We start from the raw sequence: 21,545 nt of genomic DNA, 5'->3' as shown, positions 1-21,545 counted from the left end.
GATGTCTCAGACTTAACAGGTAAAGCAGCATGGGAGTTGTGCTCCAGCTCCTCCCCTTCAGGCCCAGAATGAGGTTGCACCAGGATGTCTCAGACTTAACAGGTAAAGCAGCAGGAGAGTTCTGCTCCAGCTCCTCCCCTTCAGGCCCAGAATGAGGTTGCACCAGGATGTCTCAGACTTAACAGGTAAAGCAGCAGGAGAGTTCTGCTCCAGCTCTTCCCCCTCAGGCCCAGAATGAGGTTGCACCATGATGTCTCAGACTTAACAGGTAAAGCCGCAGGGGAGTTCTGCTCCAGCTCCTCCCCCTCAGGCCCAGAATGAGGTTGCACCATGATGTCTCAGACTTAACAGGTAAAGCCGCAGGGGAGTTCTGCTCCAGCTCCTCCCCTCAGGCCCAGAATGAGGTTGCACCATGATGTTTCAGACTTAACAGGTAAAGCAGCATGGGAGTTCTGCTCCAGCTCCTCCCCCTCAGGCCCAGAATGAGGTTGCACCATGATGTCTCAGACTTAACAGGTAAAGCCGCAGTGGAGTTCTGCTCCAACTCCTCCCACTCAGGCCCAGAATGAGGTTGCATCATGATGTCTCAGACTTAACAGGTAAAGCAGCAGGGGAGTTCTGCTCCAGCTCCTCCCACTCAGGCCCAGAATGAGGTTGCATCATGATGTCTCAGACTTAACAGGTAAAGCAGCAGGGGAGTTCTGCTCCAGCTCCTCCCCTCAGGCCCAGAATGAGGTTGCACCATGATATTTCAGACTTAACAGGTAAAGCAGCAGGGGAGTTCTGCTCCAGCTCTTCCCCCTCAGGCCCAGAATGAGGTTGCACCATGATGTCTCAGACTTAACAGGTAAAGCAACAGGGGAGTTCTGCTCCATCTCCTCCCCCTCAGGCCCAGAATGAGGTTGCACCATGATATTTCAGACTTAACAGGTAAAGCAGCAGGGGAGTTCTGCTCCAGCTCCTCCCCTCAGGCCCAGAATGAGGTTGCACCATGACGTTTCAGACTTAACAGTTAAAGCCGCAGGGGAGTTCTGCTCCAGCTCCTCCCCTCAGGCCCAGAATGAGGTTGCACCATGATATTTCAGACTTAACAGGTAAAGCAGCAGGGGAGTTCTGCTCCAGCTCTTCCCCCTCAGGCCCAGAATGAGGTTGCACCATGATGTCTCAGACTTAACAGGTAAAGCAACAGGGGAGTTCTGCTCCATCTCCTCCCCCTCAGGCCCAGAATGAGGTTGCACCATGATATTTCAGACTTAACAGGTAAAGCAGCAGGGGAGTTCTGCTCCAGCTCCTCCCCTCAGGCCCAGAAAGAGGTTGCACCATGACGTTTCAGACTTAACAGTTAAAGCCGCAGGGGAGTTCTCCTCCAGCTCCTCCCCTTCAGGCCCAGAATGAGGTTGCACCATGATGTCTCAGACTTAACAGGTAAAGATGCAGGGGAGTTCTGCTCCAGCTCTTCCCCCTCAGGCCCAGAATGAGGTTGCACCATGATGTCTCAGACTTAACAGGTAAAGCCGCAGGGGAGTTCTGCTCCAGCTCCTCCCCTCAGGCCCAGAATGAGGTTGCACCATGATATTTCAGACTTAACAGGTAAAGCAGCAGGGGAGTTCTGCTCCAGCTCTTCCCCCTCAGGCCCAGAATGAGGTTGCACCATGACGTTTCAGACTTAACAGTTAAAGCCGCAGGGGAGTTCTCCTCCAGCTCCTCCCCTTCAGGCCCAGAATGAGGTTGCACCATGACGTTTCAGACTTAACAGTTAAAGCCGCAGGGGAGTTCTCCTCCAGCTCTTCCCCCTCAGGCCCAGAATGAGGTTGCACCATGACGTTTCAGACTTAACAGGTAAAGATGCAGGGGAGTTCTGCTCCAGCTCTTCCCCCTCAGGCCCAGAATGAGGTTGCACCATGATGTCTCAGACTTAACAGGTAAAGCCGCAGGGGAGTTCTGCTCCAGCTCCTCCCCTCAGGCCCAGAATGAGGTTGCACCATGATATTTCAGACTTAACAGGTAAAGCAGCAGGGGAGTTCTGCTCCAGCTCTTCCCCCTCAGGCCCAGAATGAGGTTGCACCATGACGTTTCAGACTTAACAGTTAAAGCCGCAGGGGAGTTCTCCTCCAGCTCCTCCCCTTCAGGCCCAGAATGAGGTTGCACCACAATGTCTCAGACTTAACAGGTAAAGCCGCAGGGGAGTTCTGCTCCAGCTCCTCCCCTCAGGCCCAGAATGAGGTTGCACCATGACGATTCAGACTTAACAGATAAAGCAGCAGGGGAGTTCTGCTCCAGCTCCTCTCCTTCAGGCAGCCTGCAGGGAAGAAGAGGAGAGAGGGTTTGCCAGGAGCAGCAAAGCAGCCACTCTGCTCCCTAAACAAGCCGTTCCTTCCTGTTCTATGGGGAAGAGAAGGTGGAAGGCGCGACACTGAAGCAGACACTACAAAGCAAAGAAGAAGTACAAAAAAGGTTAGATTAGCACAAGTTTGAAACTTATAAGCAGAGGCCTCCTTGTTAAAGTTTCAATCCTAGCCTTGATGATTAGCACAGCAGCTCACAAATTTCAAACCTCTGCTAATTCAACCTCTTTTTATGCTACTCGAGGCTTCATTTCTGGCAGAACAACCCAGAATGGCCTCCTGCCACCTTTTCTTCAGAACTCAAGGAAGCAGATTAGAGCTTTGTTCCCTCCTAAACTGTACATATGTGTGCATGTACACAAGTGATAAACCCTGTGCACACATAAAATCCTGATATTGTTTGCTCATAGCTCACAAATTTGAGGCCAGCTTATAAAAAGTGGCAAAACAGAAAATGTTTGAGCATGCAGCTTTTCAAAAATTAGATGGAACATTGGCCGGCAGCGGAAATCATTTCTGACTCCCCTGCAGACCAGTGGAGCAGGCAGTGGCCCAACATCATTTCTGACCCTCCAAGCCCCAGAGGAAGCAGAGCAAAGACTGTTGGAACTGCTTACTGTGAGATGGAAGCATCTACATGGCTCTGATGTTTGTGCAGTTTGCTGGCACAACTGAGGAGGCCATGAGGGAGAATGGCCAAGTCGATGAGAAAGGAGGTGAAAGCCTGCTAGCACTGGATGTGTTTGCATATATGGTGTGCGAGTGTTTAGGAGAGAGGTCACACCTGGCTCTCGCCCTTCTCCCTCACAGAGGTTATACCCAGCCCCGGCCCTGCTCTCCCAAATCAACCCTTTCTCCTCCACTTTCTTTTTGTCTAGAAGTTAAGTCCTGGGTTTACAAGATCAGAGACAGCCCAGCTCAGTTCTGCAAATTCAGGCTGCTGCTGTTTTTAGAAAACCTGGAACTACAAGTTCATGCATGCATTGGTGCAAAACTGGGCCTGACTCTACCAACTCTTTCCAGTTCTTAATATGCATTGACCTATGCAGTTTGAGGGATGTTTAAGGGATGATGAGTGGGCTCTCCATGGCAGAACTTAGCTAGCGAGTGACCACGCTGTCTCTCAGCTGACCTTCCCAGAACTGGGCTCAGAAACCAGTAGATAACTGGTGCTGAACATGGGACACATAGATAGAGGCATGCAGGGTCATTTTCAGTAACCTGCATGGTTGTAAAGTGCATGGACATTTTTCTCCCCAGGGACTTTGTAGCCAATATTTAAAGTTTCCTTTCACTATCTTCCTATGAGATACAGAGGCTCAAAAGCATTTGCACTAACTTTTCCTGTGGGCAATGGAATAGAAGCCAAACATTGAACACTGGTACATCTGAAAACACAATCATACGTGTGTAATTTTCCCCAACCTCCATCACCCCCCCCCCCAGTAATGCCTCTCTTTAAATCATCTAAAAGTACATTGTGAAAGCCCCCATGTATTGTTAGCTGCTATGAAGGGGGAAATGTTCACGGAAATGTAAAATGCTGCTTTGTAAACCTCTGAAATATCATCTATAACTTTAAAGCACCAGGTCCAGATGGACTAACAGCTCACTTCTATATCTCTTTCAACACACCATTATTAGATAACCTTAAAGCTTTATTTTTACATATGATTGTCAATGGGAAGATGCCGGACTCATTGAAGGTGATGAATATCATTGTATTACCTAAACCAGGCTGGGATCACTATCTTCCGTTGTCTTACAGATTATATCTCTACTAAATTTGGACATGCTGAGGGCAATATTCAGTTCACTAGGACATTTAGTGGACAAGATATCCAACTAAGGTTGAATAGCTTTGATTAAAAAAAATCTTTGCTATTCAAATTATTATAGTGTCTACAAATGATGCCATTAGTACCAAGGTATGCCGATATTAAATTACTGAATAACATGTTCAATTCATGTAGAAAGGAAAGAGGGCAAGAACTTTAATAGTTATCTGTTCTCACAATGGAGGGCGGATGGGGCTTCCCCACTCTGAAGTATTACAACACGGCCTGTTTAATGAGATCTCTGGGAGATTGGTCATGGAAAAGGAATGATTACTCTGATATTAAGGCAGAACAGCTTTTGGTGGCTGTTTATGATCTTAGATTTATACTACATGCAAAAAGTAAGGACTCACTTGATCTCATTGACAGTAATCTATGCAGTGTATGTAGAAATGCATGTATCAGAGTTTATCCCTCTCTTTGGAGACATCTCCATGGCTACCAATTAGTGGCAATCCATAGTTTCTACCGGTGATTCAAGGAATATATTTCAAATTCTCACACAGAAAGGGGTTGACACATTTCAGTCCTTTATCAATAATCAAGCAAAAAAAATTCCATTCTTTTGAAAAACACTAATCACAGTTAGGGTTTGGTCTAACAGATTTTGTAGCTCACACGCAAATATCTAGCTTTATTCATGACAAACTGAAAATTAACAGGCAGAATTACAATTCTGGTACATTGCAGATATATAAAGTGGGTAAACATACATTGTCCATATTTTATAGATATTTACATTGGGTAACATCTTACAATACCACGAAAATATTGGCTGAAGTTTGGAGTTCATGTTTAAATTGACAGTTGAGGAGATGATATAAATGCTAGCATTGTGTTGCTGTTTAAATCAATAGCTTCTGTTTTAATGAGAGAACAGCAGCTACAAATCCTTCATAGATGAATAATCTTTCCATATAGAACACACCAAATGGGTATCAAAGCTCTTCACATACTAAATGTTTCGTTATGAATGTAATGATTTAGGACAACAATTTTGAGGAGAAATAATTCCATTTATGTCTACTATTTTAGAGGATTCAAAGCCTTTATGTGCAACTTTCTGTATTTTAGGCACTATGCCTGAAGATATTGGATGTTTTAAATATGATCTATTATTTGCCTTTAAAGGTTTGTGATTAGTAAAAAAAAAAATGTATTCTAGCTAGATGGATATCAAGACAAAGTCCTTCTTTTCATATTGGATGGTGGAATTAGCAGAGTTGCTACAGTTAGACCACAAACCTTTGACACCAAAATCTTAGACCTAAAGTAGTACAATCTAAGTGGTCAATATTAAAATATATCCAGCCTGTAAGGTAGGATAAGACTTATCAGGCTAACATAAATGGGTTATTCAGTGGCACGCAATGCCGCTGAATACACCTGGATAAGTATTAAAGTTAGCTGGATAATCTTATCTGGCTAACTTTACACATGCCATGGGCGCTAACTTATCCAGTTAACTCTATCAGATAAGGGTCATTATCACTACTTATCCAGCAAAGTTAACCAGCTAGGTAGTGCTGCCCTGATATGACCACTGCTCACCCACTGACTATATGGCTAACTATTTAACTAGATAACTCACTTAACCAGCTAAGTGGTGTATCCGGATATTCAACAACAGCCACTTAGCCAATTAAGTCAGATTTATACAGCCAAGAGCGTTCAAATATCTAAATCTAAATGTCTATTTTCCACCCTGCACTGAAAACAACAAGGACAGTACAAAGAACCTAACACTTATGAGAGCCTGAAATATTTTACCAGTTGGTGGAGGTGTGGGGGGGGGGGGGGGAGGGAGGACTCTTGTTGTTTTGTTCTGCATTGTTATGAAACTGGTATACGTTGAATGGAAAATTTCACAATATATATACACAATGTTTAAATTTAATATATATATACAACAATTTAACATATTATATATACAAAAACATCAGCTAAAAATACATTGTGCAAGCCTCCGAGTAGTGCTACCTGCTCTGAGGGGGATGATACCCACCCAGGGGTCTGCAGCCAGGTAACTAGTTATGTACCTAGCTAAACACCTTTGCATAATGTCCTAAATGCAGAAAATCTAGCACAGATTGGACAGCAGGGGAATAGGAGAATGCCATGATCACTCTCACCTCCATTTAATATTGCACTCTTTGCATCAAGTGCCTGCACAGAATGGACACTGTGGACAGGGGAGCCACAGTTTTTCCAGTGCCATCTTCAGTGATGCTGCTGGTGGGACAGGAGCGATCGGGTACTGATCCTATCTCTGACGAGCTCGGCTTCCCTTGATGTAAGGAGCAGAGCCAGGGGAAATGGGGGACTCATTGGGGTGGGGATGGGGTAGAACATATTTTTCCTGAGTGGGCTAGAGGGCAAAGGGAGGTTATGTTGGGCAGCAGGGAGAGAGACTACCAATGAGTAAGGAACTTGTCATTTTGCAGTAATTCTAAGGGTAATGCTCTTGATGTCTATGAATGCCGAAGGCTGTGCTAGGAGGATAATGCTATGTACTTTTAGAGCTAAATGATCAAAGGTAGAGAAATTGAATAATTTAAATTTGTGCTGTCATTGAAGCTCGCTGAAAGGAGAATAATGTGGTTAGAAATCTATTCTTTAGCAATTCATAAGATATAATCTGAGAATACTTCCTCTGCCCTGGATCACAAATATATGAGATAGTCTAACCATGTACTCAGTACAGGACTCCCTTGCTGTTTCTCTGCCATGTGATCTATGATTGGAAATTTTCAGCCGCAGGGATTATTTCCCAAAGGGATGCATGGTGACTATAAATACTTCTAACTGTTGAGGCTAGAGCTGATGCAGATTTCTCACTTACCAACTACGTGAGGGCCTGTGCACACAAAAGATCATCGCCGATCATACCAAGAATGATCAGCATGGAAAGCTGAGTCTCCTGAAGGTAAAGAATGTGTGAGGGATGTGTTTTAGGTTGAGGGGGAGAAAAAACTCATGCAAGTCTCATGTACTATTAGCTGCATTAGAAGGAGGCAGTTCCAGGGATGTATTTAGGTCAGGGAGGAGAAATAACTCCCACAGAATGGATTTTCATATCTACACAGGGTAATTTGAAGGGAAAAGATTACCTGCAGAGCGTGCATGGGTAAATCTGTCCGGGTCCTGGGTCCCAGCATGATTCTCTATGGGAAAGGATGCTCGGACTGTCCTTTTGGAAACTGGTGCAAAGCCCGTGGATAAAAGCATCCAGAGACTTTGCATCTATGCAAGTATTTTTCAGAATTATCCCCACGAAAAATACTCCAGACTCGTGACACATTTCCTAAACCCAAGAATATTGATCCAATAGAGAACAAAAGTCCAGGTAAGCAAAAATGACACCACACGAGTGATACCTTAGACAAGTTAAGAAAATATCGTTAGCACTGCTACTGTGTCGTCCTGAACTTAGAAGTAAGACACCTGTAAAATTCTTCACTAAAGTACATTACTAGGTCATTTGTGATGTTTTCTTGTGATGAATGTTGTATATGCATGATCTCTCTTATATTTATTTTCAATGATGCCTTAGCAATATATGTAGTTACTTCCCGCTGAAGCAGCTCTTCTGAGCAAAATATGGCTCATGTCTGTGCTGAATTATACAGAAGGCGTGCTATGGATGACTATTGGCTTCAGTATCTAAGCCAAGTTCTTTACAGTGAAGAATTCCATGGATGTCTATTGACTTTTGCATATGAGCTAACAGCCACTTAAGATTTAGCATCTGTGATGTTATAGATGTGTAATGCTTCCCTGAGAGTTATGTTTTAGTGGCTGGAGCTTGCTTAATGCTTTTGGGGACCAAGAAGTTCAGTCCTGTGTCTCTCAACCTGAGAAACATGGTTTCACAATGGTAGAGATCTCTTAAAAAGAGGGGGATGTCAATCCAGTGTTCATAGAGAAGAGATAGGAAGCACTGAGCTCCCTATCCAGTGCTCACTCATTAGAGGCAGCAGAGGAAGTGCCCACCTGACGCTCTAAGGAGGAGAGAAGTGGAACTGAGAATCAAGATCAAGCTGTAGATTGCAGGTGTCACCAAGCGAAACCTCAGTAGAAGAGAGCGATGAAGACCCCTAAGTTAAGGAATGTGTGAGGAAGGTTTGCTATTAGCACTTGAAGGATTCTTATCGTATTCAACCTCCATCTTTTCTTGCTCTGCCAAGCACAAGAAGGAGTCATGAACAATGGATAAAACAGCTACATTAAGACAGCACAAAATACAAAACAAACAGGCATAGATGGCACTGCAGGTTCCTCTCCTCAAAGAGCTTACAATGTAATGGAAGCCATTTGGGAGAGAGGAGTTACATGGGGAGGCCCTGCAGTTCTGAGAGTTCGGCAGCGCGTGATGATGCAGAAGACACTGAGCAGAGGGCTTTATTACCAAAGGTTCTCTGCAGATAAGTAGCAATGAGGCAGGATTTCAGGATGGAGAGAGGAGTTATGTGGGGAGGCCCTGCAGTTCTGAGAGTTCGGCAGTGCGTGATGATGCAGAAGACACTGAGCAGAGGGCTTTATTACCAAAGGTTCTCTGCAGATAAGTAGCAATGAGGCAGGATTTCAGGATGGAGAGGAGTTATGTGGGGAGGCCCTGCAGTTCTGAGAGCTCGGCAGCGCGTGATGGTGCAGAAGACACTGAGCAGAGGGCTTTATTACCAAAGGTTCTCTGCAGATAAGTAGCAATGAGGCAGGATTTCAGGATGGAGAGAGGAGTTACATGGGGAGGCACTGCAGTTCTGAGAGTTCGGCAGCGTGTGATGATGCAGAAGACACTGAGCAGAGGGCTTTATTACCAAAGGTTCTCTGCAGATAAGTAGCAATGAGGCAGGATTTCAGGATGGAGAGAGGAGTTACATGGGGAGGCCCTGCAGTTCTGAGAGCTCGGCAGTACGTGATGGTGCAGAAGACACTGAGCAGAGGGCTTTATTACCAAAGGTTCTCTGCAGATAAGTAGCAATGAGGCAGGATTTCAGGATGGAGAGAGGAGTTACATGGGGAGGCCCTTCAGTTCTGAGAGCTCGGCAGCGCGTGATGATGCAGAAGACACTGAGCAGAGGGCTTTATTACCAAAGGTTCTCTGCAGATAAGTAACACTGAGGCAGGATTTTAGGATGGAGAGAGGAGTTACATGTGGAGGCCCTGCAGTTCTGAGAGTTCGGCAGTGCGTGATGATGCAGAAGACACTGAGCAGAGGGCTTTATTACCAAAGGTTCTCTGCAGATAAGTAGCAATGAGGCAGGATTTCAGGATGGAGAGAGGAGTTACATGGGGAGGCCCTGCAGTTCTGAGAGTTCAGCAGTGCGTGATGATGCAGAAGACACTGAGCAGAGGGCTTTATTACCAAAGGTTCTCTGCAGATAAGTAGGCAATGAGGCAGGATTTCAAGATGGAGAGAGGAGTTACATGGGGAGGCCCTGCAGTTCTGAGAGTTTGGCAGTGCGTGATGATGCAGAAGACACTGAGCAGAGGGCTTTATTACCAAAGGTTCTCTGCAGATAAGTAGCAATGAGGCAGGATTTCAGGATGGAGAGAGGAGTTACATGGGGAGGCCCTGCAGTTCTGAGAGTTCGGCAGTGCGTGATGATGCAGAAGACACTGAGCAGAGGGCTTTACTACCAAAGGTTCTCTGCAGATAAGTAGCAATGAGGCAGGATTTCAGGATGGAGAGAGGAGTTACATGGGGAGGCCCTGCAGTTCTGAGAATTCGGCAGTGAGTTATGATGCAGAAGACACTGAGCAGAGGGCTTTATTACCAAAGGTTCTCTGCAGATAAGTAGGCAATGAGGCAGGATTTCAGGATGGAGAGAGGAGTTACATGGTGAGGCCCTGCAGTTCTGAGAGTTCGGCAGTGCGTGATGATGCAGAAGACACTGAGCAGAGGGCTTTATTACCAAAGGTTCTCTGCAGATAAGTAGCAATGAGGCAGGATTTCAGGATGGAGAGAGGAGTTACATGGGGAGGCACTTCAGATCTGAGAGTTCGGCAGCGCGTGATGATGCAGAAGACACTGAGTAGAGGGCTTTATTACCAAAGGTTCTCTGCAGATAAGTAGCAATGAGGCAGGATTTCAGGATGGAGAGAGGAGTTACATGGGGAGGCACTGCAGTTCTGAGAGTTCGGCAGCGCGTGATGATGCAGAAGACTGAGCAGAGGGCTTTATTACCAAAGGTTCTCTGGAGATAAGTAGCAATGAGGCAGGATTTCAGGATGGAGAGAGGAGTTACGTGGGGAGGCACTGCAGTTCTGAGAGTTCGGCAGTGCGTGATGATGCAGAAGACACTGAGTAGAGGGCTTTATTACCAAAGGTTCTCTGCAGATAAGTAGCAATGAGGCAGGATTTCAGGATGGAGAGAGGAGTTACATGGGGAGGCACTGCAGATCTGAGAGTTCGGCAGCGCGTGATGATGCAGAAGACACTGAGTAGAGGGCTTTATTACCAAAGGTTCTCTGCAGATAAGTAGCAATGAGGCAGGATTTCAGGATGGAGAGAGGAGTTACATGGGGAGGCACTGCAGTTCTGAGAGTTCGGCAGCGCGTGATGATGCAGAAGACACTGAGCAGAGGGCTTTATTACCAAAGGTTCTCTGCAGATAAGTAGCAATGAGGCAGGATTTCAGGATGGAGAGAGGAGTTATATGGGAAGGCCCTGCAGTTCTGAGAGTTCGGCAGTGCGTGATGGTGCAGAAGACACTGAGCAGAGGGCTTTATTACCAAAGGTTCTCTGCAGATAAGTAGCAATGAGGCAGGATTTCAGGATGGAGAGAGGAGTTACATGGGGAGGCACTGCAGATCTGAGAGTTCGGCAGCGCGTGATGATGCAGAAGACACTGAGCAGAGGGCTTTATTACCAAAGGTTCTCTGCAGATAAGTAGCAATGAGGCAGGATTTCAAGATGGAGAGAGGAGTTTGGTCAGGAGAGAGGGAGAAAGAGATCCATAGGTGAAGAGAAAAGAGGGAGAAGGCGTGAAGGAAGCTGGGCACACAGGGGTGATGTCTGTGCTGTGTGCAGTGGAAGGTATAAATCAGCACGGGAAGAGATGAGGGCTGAGAGATAGGAAGGGGCACTGGAGAGCAGGACTAGGAAGGAAAGGTTTAGGATATTGAGATGAACTCAAGAGAGAGATTGAGAGACAATGGATGGAGGAGACAGAGACAGCCTCTGACCTGGATGGGCAGCAGTGACCAGGACTGATTAACACTGCTATGGAAGAGATGAAGACACACTTATAAGAGGTTCCCTTTGTTAAGATGGAAATTATTTAGGGTCCAGGTAAATGAATTGGATCCTGGTTCATTAGAAAGGATTAAATTTGTAACACAGCAGAAACATAATTAGGGTTTGGTTGATGCTGATAAACTCTGAGCCAGCAACTTTCACATTCATTTATCTAGGGAAATAGCAATTTACTCTGATCAATTGATCCTATCTGAAATTGCAGTACTTAGAGTGGCTCCATAGCACCTATAGAGGTTCATAGCACATGTGCAATCTACCGCTCTCAAAAGGAGGTGATCCCTTACTAGTCTGTAAAGCAGAAGCACTCTCTCCTGATCCCCTCCCCCTGCACTCACACAAATAACAGGGATAGAGCCTGCAGGTGATTTTATCCTGCGTGCTTTTCCAGGCACTAATATTCAAAGAAAAGTGAAGCCTCAAGCATGTGCCTTTAAACTAAAGCCATTACCCTTCTGCTGCTTTCCCATGAGTTCTTGGGTATTTTAAATTAATATTTCAGATACACAGGTTTTTTTTTGGTTGTGCTGTGAATCCTGGGGTATCACTGAATACTCAAGCACAGCCTGGGAGGCTTAGCGTGAAGGAGGTAGAGTGCACCAGGCGTGAACGCAGCACACGGGCCGGGAAGTTTCCAAAAGCCATTCACCCAGGTAATTGCTGAAGTACCCTGGATGCCTGAAAACTGCCCCATCAGCACCTGGCTAAAAGCATTCATGGTGCTCCGGGGCTCATGTACTGTGAGCTGCTTTAGGAGGACCATTTCTGGAGTCATGGTTAGAAACATAGAAACATAGAAATGACGGCAGAAGAAGACCAAATGGCCCATCCAGTCTGCCCAGCAAGCTTCACACATTTTTTCTCTCATACTTATCTGTTTCTCTTAGCTCTTTGGTTCTATTTCCCTTCCACCCCCACCTTTAATGTAGAGAGCAGTGATGGAGCTGCATCCAAGTGAAATATCTAGCTTGATTAGTTAGGGGTAGTAGGGGAAGTAACCGCCGCAATAAGCAAGCTACACCCATGCTTATTTGTTTTACCCAGACTATGTTGTACAGCCCTTATCGGTTGTTTTTCTTCTCCCCTGCCAATAAGCAAGCTACACCCATGCTTATTTGTTTTACCCAGACTATGTTATACAGCCCTTATTGGTTGTTTTTCTTCTCCCCTGCCGTTGAAGCAGGGAGCTATGCTGGATATGCGTGAAGTATCAGTTTTTCTTTTTTTTTCTCCCCTGCCGTTGAAGCAGAGAGCTATGCTGGATATGCGTGAAGTATCAGTCTTCTCCCATGCTGTTGAAGCAGAGAGCCATGCTGGATATGCATCGAAAGTGAAGTATCAGGCACATTTGGTTTGGGGTAGTAACCGCCGTAACAAGCCAGCTACTCCCCGCTTTGTGAGTGCAAACCTCTTTTCTTCTCCCCTGCCGTTGAAGCAGAGAACTATGCTGTATATGCATTGAGAGTGAAGTATCAGGCTGATTTGATTTGGGGTAGTAACCGCCGTAACAAGCCAGCTACTCCCCTCTTTGTGAGTGTGAATCCTTTTTTCCACATTTCCTCTTCCTGCTGAAGCTTAGAGCGATGTTGGAGTCACAGTAAGCATGTGTATGTTTATTTAATAAGGGTATTGTCTCCAGGCAGTAGCCATCATTCTGGCGAGTCACCCACTCTTCATTGGCGGCCTCTTGACTTTATGGAACCACAGTGTTTATCCCACGCCACTTTGAAGTCCTTCACAGTTCTGGTCTTCACCACATCCTCCGGAAGGGCATTCCAGGCATCCACCACCCTCTCCGTGAAGAAATACTTCCTGACATTGGTTCTGAATCTTCCTCCCTGGAGCTTCAAATCGTGACCCCTGGTTCTGCTGATTTTTTTCCTATGGAAAAGGTTTGTCGTTGTCTTTGGATCATTAACACCTTTCAAGCATCTGAAAGTCTGTATCATATCACCTCTGCTCCTCCTTTGGAAATAGAAATATTGCCCATACATGGTATTTTTTGAAAATCTTCGCAAGTTATTTTGAAGTTCATGCAGATCATGTGGGGGTAAATCTATCCGGGTCCTTGGTTCCAGCGCAATTCTCAAAGGGAAAGGATGCTCTGACTTTTCTTTTGGAAACTGGTGCAAAGCCCGAGGATAAAAGCATCCAGAGAGTTTGCATCTAGATAGGAACTTTCAAATTCTTCCCCTCCTAAAAGATTCCCCAAATGAAAGCAAGAATGTCAGGTAAACAAAATTGACAGCACAAAAACAAAACCTTACACAAGTTAAGAAAACAGAATTAGCACTGCCACTGTGTCGTCAAGAACTTTGAAATAAGGCATCCGTACAATCCTGTGCCACTCAACTAGAGAGACTTGGTGCCAGGGTGGAGGAAATCATTTAGGGGGTGGGGGCAGGAATTGACAATCCAGGGATCACAGAAGAGAGAGGAAGCATCAAAGTATTTATCCAGTGCTCACCCAGCAGAGGAGGTGCCCTCCTGGCACACTAAGATGGAGAGGAATGTAACTGAGAATTAAGATCAAGCAATAGATTGCAGGATTCACCAAGGAGAAACCTCAGTAGAAGGGAGGAACCTGCCTAGTTACCACCAAGCCCACACTAATATCCAGGAGGGAATAGAGGGGACCCCATATAGAGACTCAAGGAAACACAGGTTTTATAACAAATTTATTTTCCATAGGATGGCTGGTACAAGGAAGAAATGTAGAGAATGGCAAACTATTCATGTGGAAGATTTGATCCAGTAAAGATTTACATTGCAACACCGGTATGGAGTCCCAGCTATTTTCTGGCACACTGAAGGCACAGCAATGGTCAGCGCATTGGTCCTTACGAGTAAATCCTTTCCCTCATTGCAGCATTCACACCGGGGAGCAGACAGCGATAGCCCCAGGACTGACTCTGAGCCCCTTATCCTTAAGGAGAGGCCTGGGAAGAGGTTACAAACATGTGACCTGGTTCAAAGTTTCTAATGACACATTAGGATTTCTCATTATGTTTTATGCTTGTCTATTTAGGATATAATTCTATTTGGTGATATTTGGCTGATTAGTGGCTACATCTGTATCTCTTTTATTCTATCTGAATGTAAAATCTGACCCCAAAGACTGGTCAATGGTTTTCAAAACTGACTCCTTCATACTTGCACAGCTCATTCATCCTAATGGTCCTTCCTCTGTTCTTTCTCAGGATATGGGTGTGCCAGGAAGCTCTCAGAAAAGATGAATGATGTCTTCAAGAATTCCATATCATCAATTTAACTAACAAATAATAAATACCCAAATGTGTGCTGTTTGAAGAAGGCTGAACTCTGTGGATGGACCTCTCCTTTCATCTCTAGTAACTGTTTGTGTCCCTGTGCATTATCTCATAGCTTTCTCCCTCATGTGCATCTAATGAGTTGATTTCTAACAATGCCAATTTTTCTTAAATTCCATTAATATATCCCAAAGTCCAATGGAAGAGGAAAATCTCACCACAGTGACAGAATTCATCATTCTGGGTTTTCCTGAATTCCCAACTCTACAAATTCCCCTTTTCCTTCTGATTTTACTGATTTACCTAATTGTCCTGATAGGAAATGTCACTATTATAACCCTGACATGCCTGGACTCTCGCCTGCACACCCCCATGTACTTTTTCCTCTGTAACTTGTCCTTCCTTGATATCTCTTACACCTCGCTCACTCTCCCCAAACTGCTGGACATCCTCTTAAGAAAGAGGCAACATATTTCTGCAGTTGGATGTTTTACACAAATGCACATTTTCTCGTCTTCAATAGGTATAGAATATGTCCTGCTTACAATCATGGCTTATGACCGATATGTGGCCATCTGTCACCCCCTGCATTATGCCATAATTGTGAATCCAAGACTCTGCCTATTGATAGTTGCAGGAACCTGGGTATTTGCATTTCTGCAACCAGTAGCGCACACTGTTCTCATTTCTCATTACGCCTTCTGTAGGTCCAATGTGATTAATCATTTCTTCTGTGATATTTCAGTACTGTTAAAACTCTCCTGCTCCAGCACCTTCACTGTTGAAAGTATAAATTACATTGCTGGAGCTTTTATAGCACTGCCCTGCCTTATCTTAACCCTGACATCCTACATCTATATCATCTCCTCCATTCTGAGGATTCGTTCCACAGAGGGGAGAAGCAAAGCCTTCTCCACCTGCTCCTCACACCTCACAGTCGTTATTCTCTTTTATGGGACTACAATGTTTTTGTACATGAGACCAACATCCATGCAGTCACTGGATCAAAACAAGCTCTTTGCTCTGCTGTATAATGTTTTAATTCCCATGCTCAACCCCCTCATTTACAGCCTGAAAAACAAAGCAGTAAAAGAAGCCCTACGACAAGTTTTTATTAGAAATTGTTTTAAAATTAAACACTAGAAGAACATTTGTGTTTATGTCTGTCAAACGTCACGGTTGACCAAAAGAAGGCATGAAATGCATTCTATTAAGAACCTCTGTATAAAGATGGAGATGGTGGAGGCAGGAAGAGAGGATCTCGAGTTTTAAAGATGTGAGTGAAATGTCAGTGATCTACTGTAGTCAACAGCATTGCACCAAATATAACATTGGGCAGAGACTAGTTGGTAGGGATGTGCATTTGTATTCAACGAATGTGGCATCCGCAATGAACAGGTCCCTATTCATTTGATTCATGGGTCCGCGGAACGAATGACGAGCCACCATGAATGAAACAGATAATAGTTTCATTTGTTTGGTTCATGGTGCTTTCTTAGCAGTCTTTTGAAATAAGAGAAGGTTATGTGGGAGTATCCATAGCAACAGCCCTTTCCTGTGAGTCATAAGTGACCTCACAGCCCTGTCATAGAGTGGGTCAGACAGGTTGGCAAGGAGACAAGAATGCCAATGTATCAGAACAAAGCATTTTTCTAATTCAGCCAATCACTGCTCTCAGTGCTCTGTGATGCTGTTCCTGTTGTATTTCTACCTTAAGCAAGCATAGCACAGTGCACTTTCTTCTTGGGTTCTATCTGAGAAGGTTGTTTGCTGTTTGAGCTCTCTCAGAGTGTTTCAAATCTTTATTCTATTGCTATTGCTAGTTTGCTACAATTAATTTTCTATTACTGAAAAGAGATATTTGTTCTTTTTTGCTGCTGTGCCTGTCAGGCAGCCAGGCTTTTTTTTTACTGTTCTTTTTTTTATTGAACTAAGACTGTCTCTCTGTCTCTCCTACTGAGACAAGCTGCCATCAGTGACATTTTGCTGCTGATCTTACTCCCCTGGGGTAGGTTGCAGGCAAGTTTGGGTGGTATGGTGGGAGATAGTGTGAGTGTTGCAGAGGCTGTCTGACAGTTGGTATTTTCAAACAACAAGCAGCATCACTGTAGGAATTAGGCTTTCTGAGGCTTCCAGTGTTTTATCTGGAGTTTCAGTTTTTGTGCACACAGAGCAGACTCAGTTATAGAAATAGCGCTATCGTTGGCTGGCCCAGGAATATGGAACTCACTCCCAGCTCCGCTGAGACTAGAACAAAATTTTAAAAAGTTTAAACGGGAACTTAAGACCTGGTTCTTTACTAAAGCTTATACAGAATAAGTCAATTTACTGTTGAAGATACCGAGATTAAATCAGTCTTAAGAAGGCTGAAGAGTATATTTAAAGTAGATAGTGGTTATTTAGTCAATACTGAAATTTTATTTTAATTATAGTAGGTGTCAATTTTAGACATGCTAGATGTATTAAAGCAGAAAGGGGGAGGAGGTTGAATCTGAATCAAACTTTATTTTAGAATTTTATTAGGATTTTAGATATATTTTACACACTGAAGAAGAATTTGGAGTGTCGTAAGGTAGGAGCTATATTTTATAACATTTTAATGAGTAATTTTAGCTGGAAAAGTTTAGTTATAAGTTTTATATTGTATGTTAATTAATTTTATATATGATATGTTAATTATTATTTGTTGTGAACCATTCCAATAGATTCTGAGGGACGGTATATAAAAGATGTTAAATAAATAAAATAAATAAATAGTGTACAGCAAGGCACTGCACTGTGTGTCTGTGTAGTTTTCCACACTCAAATATATTGGTACAGAGGTATTCAGTCCCAATAAAGAAATACTCCTTTTAATTGAAATCTCTAGTAGGCAGTAGGGCTGTGCATTTGTTTCATTCATTTATTTTTATTTATTTATTTATTTATTTGTGTTTTTCTATACCGGCATTCACGGGAGTACGTATCATGTCGGTTTACATAAAACAAGGGGTGATCAATACATTATAACTACATAACTAAAACATAAGAGTATACATTACAGGAGTATAAACAAGTGCATGGAAGAGAAAGTTACAATAAAACAGGGGTTATTCTAACTGGGATTAGAGTTAAAGGAAAGATAAACAAGTTTAACAAGAAGTAAAACATTGTAGTGATTGGTTTGTAGTGTCTGATTCAGTTAGAAGAGAATGTTCAATTAAATAATTGTTCTTTTAAATAAATATTTTATTTGATAGAAAATGTTCAGTATTGCTGTATTTGATTTTGCTGCAATTGATGGAAGTGAATCCTTAAGGGTCTGGAAATGCTTTCATGAACAGCCATGTTTTCAGTCTCTTTCTGAAGGTTAGGAGACATGGTTCCTGTCTTAATTCTAAGGGGATTGAGTTCCATAGTGGGGGACCTGCTGTGGAGAAGGCCCGATCTCTCAATGTTATATGTTGGGTGGTATTGTTGTGTGGTACCTGTAGATATTCTCTATAAGCTTCTCTGATGGGTCTGTTGGAGGAGTGTTTTTTGAGAGCTATTTGTAGATGGAGTGGAGCCAGTCCATGGATATTCTTGTAGATTGTGGTGAGGGACTTATGAATTATTCTATAATGGATTGGTAACCAGTGAAGGTCTTTGAGGACTGGTGTAATGTGATCTCTTCTCCTTTTGTTTGTTAGTATTCTTGCTGCCGTGTTCTGTATCAATTGGAGAGGTTTAGTATGTGCTGATGGGAGGCCTAGAAGAATCGAGTTGCAGTAATCAATTTTCGCAAATATTATTGCTTGGAGCACTGTTCTATAGTCATGGAAGTGAAATAGGGGTTTTATTCTTTTTAATACGTGCAGTTTGTGGAAGCAGTCTTTGGTTGTTTGGTTGATAAATGATTTTAAATTTAGCCGGTTGTCTATGGAAACTCCTAAATCTCTTACTTTTGAGGTTTGCAAGTTGGCTGGAGGGTTTGTAGTGATTTTGCAATTGTCTGGAGAGATTAGAATGAATTCGCTTTTTGTTTGGTTTAGAATTAAATTTAAGCTGGATAAGAGATCGTTGATTTCATGAGAACAATTTTCCCAAAGTTCTAGAGCTTTAGTGATGGATTCTTTAATGGGGATCACAATCTGGACATCGTCGGCAAATATGAAGTGTTTAAGGTTCAATTTGTTTAGCAATTGGCAAAGCGGGAGAAGGTATAAGTTGAAAAGTGTCGGTGAGAGGGAGGAACCCTGAGGAACTCCTTGCGAAGATGGGTATCTGGGGGATTCTTTGTTGTGAATTTTAACCTTGAAACCTCTGTTTTCTAAGAATGTCTTGAACCATGTTAGTGCTGATCCTGCAATACCGATGTTCACCAGTTGTTTTAGTAATATGGCGTGGTTGACAGTATCGAACGCTGCAGATAGGTCCAATAAAATCAGAAGGAAGGCCTGTCCTTTGTCTAGGCCCAATATAATGTAGTCAGTCAGTGAAATGAGAAGGGATTCGGTGCTTGATGCCTTTCTGAAACCAAATTGAGTAGGGAATAGAATTCCGTGTTCCTCTATGTAGTCCGATAGTTGTGTGTTGACTAGTTTCTCCATCACCTTGGCAATGAAAGGCAGATTTGAGATTGGACGGAAGTTGTTGGGATCATTGGGGTCCAAGTTAGGCTTCTTAAGGAGCGGTTTGATGGATGCTAGTTTGAGGTTGTCTGGATAGAAACCCTGGGTGAATGAGCAGTTTATGATGTCTGCTAGGGTTTTGGTTATGGTGTCCGGGATTAGCAGTAGTAATTTAGACGGGATCTGGTCTAATGGATGCGATGAGGGTTTCATTTTTTTAAGAAGTGTTTGGATCTCTGAGGAAGTGGTGAGTTCAAGAGATTGGAGGGAGATGTCTTTATTATGGAGTACGTAATTGCTAGCTGGTGAGCCTGTATTGGGCTTTAATTGTGATAGCAGGTTCGTGATTTTCTTACTGAAGAAGAGTGCCAGCTCATCAGCTTTTGTTTGAGCTTGGTTAGGTGGTATGTCAGAAGGGTTTTCATGAGTTAGATTGGAGACAAATGTGAATAGCGCTTTAGAGTCGAATATAATGTTATGAATCTTTTGAGCGTAGAAGTCCCTTTTTGTTTTTAGAGTGGAGCTCTTGTATGAATGGAGGGCGAGTTTGTATGTAGAAAGTGTAGTGGAGGAAGGAGCTTTCCGCCATTTACTTTCTTTTTGACGTAGGTTAAGTTTAAGGCTTTTGAGTTCGTTAGAAAACCATGGCTGCCTTTTTGATGCACCTTGTTTGACTTTTTTTGTTATCCATGGACACAGTTTGTTTGCCACAGATTCTGTTATGTTGGACCAGGAATTTACGGCTGTATTAGGTGATGTGACATCTATGTGTGAGAGTTCCGTGATTAGATGATTGCTGAGTTCATCCGAGGGGCATACTTTTCTGTAAAGAAATGAGTGTTGAGGGGAGTGTTTATTGTTCGTTTGGGTCATTGAGAAGGTGGTGGAGATTAAAGAATGGTCTGACCAGGGAACTTTTTGGCATGTGGGTTGTACTGTATGTGTAATACCTGGGTTCACAAAGATTAGGTCCAGTGTGTGACCAGCTTTGTGGGTGGGTTCATTGATTATTTGTTTGAATCCCATTGCAGACATGGCTGTAAGAATGGTTTCGCAGCTGGTTGAGAGTGTGTGGTTATCAACGTGCAAGTTGAAATCTCCTAGGATTATCGTTGGGAAGTCTGGTTTTAGATATGAAGCTAAGATTTCTAGGAATGGTGATGGATCTGCTTCTAGAAGTCCTGGGGGGGCATATACTAGAAGGATTAGTAGAGAGTCTGATTTGAAAAGACCTGTTTCCAATTTCGAGTCAGATTTGATTGGGTGATGAGAGAATCTAAGATCTTTCTTAGCTGCTAAGAGAATGCCCCCACCCCTTTTTTTCTGTCGTGGGATAGAGAAAAAGTCGTAAGTCTGAGTTGGTAGTTGGTTAATTAATGCTATATCTGTAGATTTAAACCATGTTTCTGTTATAGCACATAGGTCTGGGTTTGCATCTAGGAGAAGATCATTTAAAATCAGAGATTTCTTGGATAGTGATTGAGCATTAAATAGAATCAGTGAGAACAGAGTGAATCCTAGAAGTTGTGTGATTGGAGTTATCATGATGGGGATGAGGGATTTGTAGGTTCGTTGATTGTAGAGTATGTTTGGTTTTCCTGAGAGTAGTGTTCTATGATGGAGAATCGGTATAGGGAGACCGTGGTACATTGTTTGCATTGTTAGGAGCGAAAGTGGTGTTAGTGAGTATTAGCTGAGTTGTCGGTGATGTGGCGACTGGATGTTAGATCAGTAGCTGAGTTGATTAATTGGTGGCGTTTAGTTGTCTAGGTATTTGTTGGGTTGTCTGAGTTCACAATAGATGGTTGTTTGAGTGGTATTTGAGTTGTCTGGTGTTGGCGTCTGGTTGTCTGGGTAGTAGTTGAGTTGCCTGGTGGTGGCGTCTGGTAGTCTGGGTAGTAGTTGAGTTGTCTGGTGGTAGCGTCTGGTAGTCTGGGTAGTAGTTGAGTTGTCTGGTGGAGGCGTCTGGTAATCTGGGTAGTAGTTGAGTTGTCTGGTGGTAGCGTCTGGTAGTCTGGGTAGTAGTTGAGTTGTCTGGTGGTGGCGTCTGGTAGTCTGGGTAGTAGTTGAGTTGTCTGGTGGTAGCGTTTGTTAGTTTAGTTAGTTTTGTTGTTTGTGATGTCTGTGAAGTCTGATTTTCAGTCGGTGCTGTCTGTTCGTCTGCAAATGTGGAGTCCGGTTGTCTGAGCAGTGAAGAATTATTTTTGACGCTGTGTCGTTAGTGCAGACTGTGGCGTCTCATA

At 43.6% G+C, this 21,545-nt stretch overlaps 1 protein-coding gene across 1 annotated transcript; it reads left to right on the top strand.

Annotated features, from left to right (window-relative positions):
- The first annotated feature begins 15,082 nt into the window (after window positions 1-15,082).
- LOC115081359 (olfactory receptor 6M1-like) lies at window positions 15,083-15,853 on the top strand. The gene has a single exon (XM_029585839.1). It carries the CDS (start codon window positions 15,083-15,085, stop codon window positions 15,851-15,853), a length of 771 nt encoding a protein of 256 aa, XP_029441699.1.
- Window positions 15,854-21,545: the final 5,692 nt, after the last annotated feature.

Source organism: Rhinatrema bivittatum, unplaced genomic scaffold, assembly GCF_901001135.1.
Source record: "Rhinatrema bivittatum unplaced genomic scaffold, aRhiBiv1.1, whole genome shotgun sequence".
Lineage (NCBI taxonomy): Eukaryota > Metazoa > Chordata > Amphibia > Gymnophiona > Rhinatrematidae > Rhinatrema > Rhinatrema bivittatum.
Note: the sequence above shows the minus strand (reverse complement) of the source record. Positions and strands in the feature narration are given on the sequence as shown.